Here is a 6,568-nt window from a genome sequence, read left to right as displayed (position 1 = left end):
ATATTTTTTTAATATTATAAGAACATTTGAATTATTCTGAAAATTTAATTATTATACAGTTCAAACTGTTAAAAAAACAGTAATTTGAAATATTTATTTATTTATTATTATTTTTTTCAGTTTGCCAGCCAGTGACAAACTGTGGTTTTCTTCCTCCTTTTTCTTTTACTTATTATATTCTATCCTCCCTCCTCCCCTCGTGATCTCTCTATCTTCCATGGCCGCCGTTGGTCTGAAACCTCCATTTTAGCCACCACAAACCACCACTTCCTACTCCTCAGCTACTCGCAGAAGGCGCTAGCTTCCACCTACAATGTCGGTGTTTACATTTTCCTTTTCTTATGCTTTTCTCGTTACTCTCGTCGTCATCCACCGAATCACTTCCGAGCCGACGGAGGACAAGCAAGCACTACTCTCATTCATCTCCACCGTCCGCCATGCCTCTCGTATTCAATGGAACTCCTCCGCTTCGGTTTGCTCATGGATCGGTGTTACCTGCGACTCCACCAACTCCTCCGTCACCTACCTCCGTCTCCCTGGCGCTGGACTCGTCGGAATCATCCCGCCTAACACCATCGGGAAACTGTCTCAGCTTCGAGTACTATCACTCCGATCCAATGGACTCACCGGTGAGATCCCTTCCGATTTCTCTAACCTCACTCTTCTACGTAGCCTTTACCTGCAAAACAATAGATTATCTGGTGAGTTTCCGGCGAGTGTATCGGATTTGACTCGTTTAGCTCGTTTAGATCTCTCGAACAACAACCTCTCCGGTTCCCTTCCCTTTTCGATCAACAATTTGATCCAACTGGCTGGACTTCTGTTACAGAATAACGATTTTTCCGGCGAACTTCCGAGCATTAATCAGGAGAGTTTGGTCTCTATCAATATCTCGAACAATAAATTGAACGGTTCGATTCCAAGTAGTTTATCTAGGTTTCCGGCGTCGGCATTTGCCGGAAACATTAACCTCTGTGGCAAACCATTGCCTCCTTGCAATAACGCATTCTTCCCTCCGCCAAGTCCAGCTCCGTCTGCGCTCGAATCTCCGCCATTGCAGAAGAGCTCGAAGAAATTATCAAAAGGAGCAATAATCGCTATAGCAGTTGGCTCCGCTTTAATTCTAGCACTCTTGTTACTATTTCTCCTCCTTTGTCTACGGCGGAAGAGAAAACAACAGCGCAAACAGTCTCCCAAACCAGCGCCACCGTCCGCCGCCGCCTCCAGAGGAATTGCAGAAGCTGGAACCTCATCGTCAAAAGACGAATTAACAGGCGCATCGATAGATGGAGAGAGAAACAAGCTAGTTTTCTTTGGTAGTGGGATATACACCTTCGATTTAGAGGATTTATTGAGGGCATCGGCGGAGGTTTTGGGTAAAGGGAGTGTCGGAACGTCGTACAAGGCGGTGCTGGAGGAAGGTACCACGGTTGTAGTGAAGCGATTGAAAGATGTGTCGGTGACGAAGAAGGAATTCGAGACAACACTGGAGGTCCTAGGGAAGATTAACAATGAAAATGTGGTTCCATTGAGAGCTTTCTACTACTCAAAAGATGAAAAACTGCTTGTTTCTGATTTCATGGCGGCTGGAAGCTTATCTGCTCTTCTCCATGGTAAATCTTCTTCTTTCTCTCACTAAATTATAGCCAAATTTACTCCATAAATTACAGGTATAAATCGTAATAGCTCATGCATTTCGGCCTAGGGTTTATCTTCTTCTTCTTCAACCTTAACTCTGCTGCTTTAATGGAGGTTCTGTCACGTTCCTATGTTCTTGGCCGGGCACAAGTTTTACTGCATTGGGAAGAAGTTAGAAAACTTTTTCATGGAACAATCTTCAAAATATGCCTTCTCAAAGTTTTACAGAAATAGCTATTTACTTTTTACCCATTTTCAAAACCAAATCCCTATTTTAATTGAAGTTTATGCATTTAAGAAATTTCTTATGCAAATTTGTAACCCATTTACTTAAATATCCTAATACAAATAAGAATCCTTACACAAATCTGCATCTTTACATAAATTTACATAGGGATTTTTTCTTTCTTTTTTAATCTTACACAAATACATAAAATGTTATATACAGAATTTTGATTGAAATAAAAATTAAATAAAAAAATAGTTAAAGAGTGAAATGTTAAAAGACCATCTTTAACAAATTATGTGTAATTTATTTAAAATAAAACATTATAAATTAAAAAATTAAAAAATTAAAAAATTACATTTAATTACAACAATTTTTGATTTTATAGATCTAAACCTCAAGTGTATTATTAAAATATTTTATAATTTTATAACTCAATACATTTTAAGCAAATTTTATAAAATTATTATTGGTGAAAAAAATAAAAAGTAAAATCATTTCTCTCTTGTTAAATTAAATTTTAAACAATTCTTTAAATTTATAGTTTTCTTTATTTGTAGAGAACAATACAGAAAATCTGTTGGAAACAAATAAAGAACAAACCTTATTAAAGATGAGGATGATGCGTGAGTTTATTTGTTCTATTTACCATGTATAAATATTATATACTTAAAGAAAAAGAAACAATTCTCTATTTTCTCTATTTTACAGAACATGTTAGATGAGATGTTGTAAGTCTTCTATTTTATAACTACCGATTAGAATCAACTGATTTCATATAGGTTGAAATCTTATCTACTAGCTAAAATAGGCATAAAATAGTTGCTATAATAAATAAGAATTAAACTACTTGGGTTCTTGCGCACCAATTCAGACTTTAAAGGATGTAGTGAAAACCTCAATCTTTTTTTCCTGTTCGAATCTGAATGTTGCCAAAACTTTTGTAACTAAGGAGATTCACCTGTGATGAACCAATAACTCCAAACCATCTATGATCACCCAAAGGATTACTTAGTATACATAAACTGTATTGCCAAAGGATTACTCAGTATATATAACCTGTCCTACCAAAGGATTACTCGGTACATATAAACTGTCCCGAATACCTACTATTAAAAAAGTAATAATTTTCTAAGCGTAGAGTAGAAGATAAACATTCTCTAAGTAACATAATAATATTATTATAGGGTGCATGGTTTCGTGATGACACTCATACCGTGTTAGATGCGCATCCTGGCGTATGATATGCGTGACCAACCTGCACCCTTGTTTACGTTACCAGTCCTTTAAGAAACAAACAATTGCAAAATGGCCCCCCATAGTCCCCACTAACGTACCTTTTTCAATCATGAGGCATCTTGTCTTTTGGACGTTGAATGTCTTTTCCCAAAGCTAAAATTTTCAAGTAAAAGGTAATGTAGCATAAGAATCTTGTACTTGCTGTAATAAAATTTGTACTTTACTCTAGGTTTAGTAATTTGAATTGCGGATGTCCCAAAACAATAAAACATGCAAATGTTGAGTCCAGACACCATTATTCCACAAAATTCAACAAAAAAACACAAATCAAAAATTATAATTATTACTTTTTATGTCTCAAAATGAATATTTATAACAAACAGTATGCAGTTTTAGAAATAACCATTTAATGATTAAATATTTAGGGAGTAATAATATTTCCATATCATAATAGAACTAAAATTAGAAAGTAACCGCTTGTTGAAAGTTAAAACTTAATTTTTTTTTATTTCTGGGTAACTGTGGGTCTTCTGGTCAATTTATACGAACCGAGTAATACTTTTGGCGACCATGAATGGCCTTGACTTATTGCAGGTGAACTTTCATAGTCACGAGGGCTTTGACAACGTCTAGATTCGAATCTGGGATAGACGAGATTTTCCACTACATCCACCTGAGACTTAACTAGTGATCCAAACCCAAGTGGTTAATGAAAATTTAATTTAGGATAAACTAAGATAGAAATGTGAACGGATAAATTACATATTTATTTTCCTGAATGATAAATATCATGCTTAATAAATTTCTCAAATTTCATTGACTCTTTGGGGTCGTTTACCAAACAATTACCCGGTAAGTATTTACCGACAAAATTTAACGCTATTATTTATTCATCGGGCATAATTTTAGTCTATCAAAACGGTACCGCATGCATCAATTAACCCCGTAAGTGTTTACTGTGGTAAGAGTCGTTGCCCTCACTTACCGGGTAGGACTCTTGGTTCTTGTCTTGCTCATATCGGGTATAATTCTTGTTCCTTACCATATTCATCCGGTAAGGTAATATGACTTGATAAATGCTTACTCGGGTAAACATTTAGTAAACGGCTCCTTAAACTACATCATAATTAATGATAGATTTGAAAATTTTGTAGATTATAACTATTCTTTTTAAATAGACACTTATTTTGTCATGGGGGAGTAAAACAATAAGTTACTACAATTTAACTGTTATTTTGTAACGTTTTTTTTCCTCTTAAAGTTTCTTCTATTGTGTGTTATCTAGGCAGTAGAGGCTCGGGCAGGACATCGCTCGATTGGGACCATCGTATGAGAATAGCGCTGAGTGCCGCCAAGGGTGTGGCTCACTTGCACCTTGCCTCGAACGTGGTTCATGGCAACATCAAGTCATCCAACATCCTCCTCCGTGATGCCACCAATGCCGATGCTTTCGTCTCAGACTATGGTCTGAATACGTTATTCACTAAGCCAAGTACACCGAACCATCGAGTTTCAGGCTATCGGGCCCCGGAAGTTCTCGAGACTCGTAAAGTCACGTTTAAATCAGATGTTTATAGCTTCGGGGTCTTGTTACTCGAGCTTCTAACGGGTAAATCCCCTAACCATGCCTCGTTAGGGGAAGAAGGCATAGATTTGCCTCGGTGGGTCCAATCGGTGGTTCGTGAGGAATGGACGGCTGAGGTTTTTGATGCTGAGCTTATGACGTATAACAATATCGAAGAAGAGATGGTTCAGTTGTTGCAGATCGCGATGGCGTGTGTGTCAACTGTACCCGATCAACGACCCGCTATGCAAGAAGTTGTGAAAATGATGGAGGAGATGAATCGGGTCGAAACCGATGACGGGTTGAGACAATCGTCGGATGATCCGTCAAAGGGTTCGGGTGGGCATACCCCCCCGACTGAAACCCGAAGCTCACCTCGCAATGTCACACCTTAGATTTAACCCCAAAATCGGCATGCAAATAGATTAGAGATTTTTTTTTAATTTTTCTAATTTTGTTTGTGCATTTATTTTATATAAAATTTGTGAAACTTTGTTTAATTTTTCTTATAATTTTTGAAGAAATAATTTTTATTGAGTTAGAGCCCGTTTACCAAACGCTTATCCGAGTAAGTGCTTACCGGCAAAATTCAACACTACGCTTACTTACTGCGTAAGATTTTGGTCCATCAAAACGGTATTGTATGCAACAATTTACCCAGTAAGCGCTAACCATGGTAAGAGTCGTCGCCCTTACTTACCGGTTAAGACTCTCGATCCTTGCCTTTGGTCTTACAATGTATGATTTTTGATCCTTGTCATTTTTATACGGTAAAGTAATGTGACTTGGTAAACACTTACCTGGTTAGCGTTTGACAAACGACCCTTTACATATGTGTAACTTAGAAAATTGCAATTTAGAAAACAAAGTCAACTTTTAATAATAAAAAAATCTAGAAAATTGCAAATTTGGCATGTTTTATTTGGGGCTAAAACAAGCTTTATTTATTTTTTTGGGTTGTGACGCATTAGTTAAGTGTTATAGGGATGTTGTGAAAAATCTCGTTTATTTTTGGTTTAAATCCAGGCGTTGTTAAAGTCGTTGTAGCATGGAGAATTGTCTGCGATTACTTTAAGCCATTCGTGATCACTTGGATATTAATCAGTATGCTTAAACTGACCCAGAAACCCACAATTATCCAAATAAATGTTTCATTCAATTGAAAGGTAGATAATAAAATATTATGTAAAATTAATATTATTTTCACAAAAATAAAACATAGGATCTCCTTAAATAAAGATAAAGCTTTGTACTTTGATTGTGATTTTCAAAATTTCTTTTATTAAAGACGATGCTTTTTATTTATTTATAATATTTAATTACGACAAATTTTCAAGTTAAAAATTAAAGTTAGCAAAAGTTATCATTCAATCCACAATTCGTACAAGATATTCCAACATAAATTAAAGATGGTGATTTGCCTTGATTTGATGGCGAACCCAGCTCACCCGTTTCGAACAGGGACGAAGATTTCCTGCTAAAAAGGTTCTCAGGGGCGGGGGCAGGGATCCCTGATAGACTCAAACCTGGGCCCGGGACTGTTACTCAAACTGGGGTTTGGGCCAGGGGCAAGGATCCCCGGTAAACTCAAACTAGAGATGGCCAAAAATCGGTCCCGGGCCGGGCCTTAACCGGTTACGGCCGGGCCTAATCGTGACAAAAACCGGCTATAACCGGTCCCTCCGTAACCGGTCCCGGTTCCGGTCCCGGTCCCGACGGAAAACACTATAACCGGTCAAGCTGTCGTATAACCGGTTAAGGAAAACCGGTCCCGGTTCCGGTCCTATAACCGGTTACGGCCGGTCCTTTGAATTTTTTTTTTTTTTTGGTAATTAATAAATTAAAAATATGTTATTAATATTTTCGAAATATGTTATTTTTAATATGTTTTATTATAAATA

General features: G+C 37.0%; 1 protein-coding gene across 1 annotated transcript; it reads left to right on the top strand.

Annotated features, from left to right (window-relative positions):
• Nucleotides 1-313: 313 nt before the first annotated feature.
• Nucleotides 314-5,116, top strand: LOC112500030 (probable inactive receptor kinase At2g26730). Its single transcript, XM_025103291.1, has 2 exons — nucleotides 314-1,613; nucleotides 4,389-5,116. The coding sequence occupies exons 1-2, from the start codon at nucleotides 314-316 to the stop codon at nucleotides 5,060-5,062; spliced, it is 1,974 nt and encodes a 657-aa protein (XP_024959059.1). The 3' UTR covers nucleotides 5,063-5,116.
• The last annotated feature ends 1,452 nt before the right edge of the window (nucleotides 5,117-6,568 follow it).

Source organism: Cynara cardunculus (genome assembly GCF_001531365.2).
Source record: "Cynara cardunculus var. scolymus isolate 2C chromosome LG 17, CcrdV1, whole genome shotgun sequence".
Classification (NCBI taxonomy): domain Eukaryota; kingdom Viridiplantae; phylum Streptophyta; class Magnoliopsida; order Asterales; family Asteraceae; genus Cynara; species Cynara cardunculus.
The sequence above is the reverse complement of the archived record's forward strand: the minus strand, read 5'-3'. Positions and strand labels throughout refer to the sequence as shown.

Bases quoted from the DNA above. Each gene is read 5' to 3' on its own strand.
- LOC112500030 (XM_025103291.1), top strand. From the start codon at position 314: ATGTCGGTGTTTACATTTTCCTTTTCTTATGCTTTTCTCGTTACTCTC. The intron at 1,614-4,388 runs GTAAATCTTCTT...TGTGTTATCTAG, and splicing joins CTTATCTGCTCTTCTCCATG to GCAGTAGAGGCTCGGGCAGG.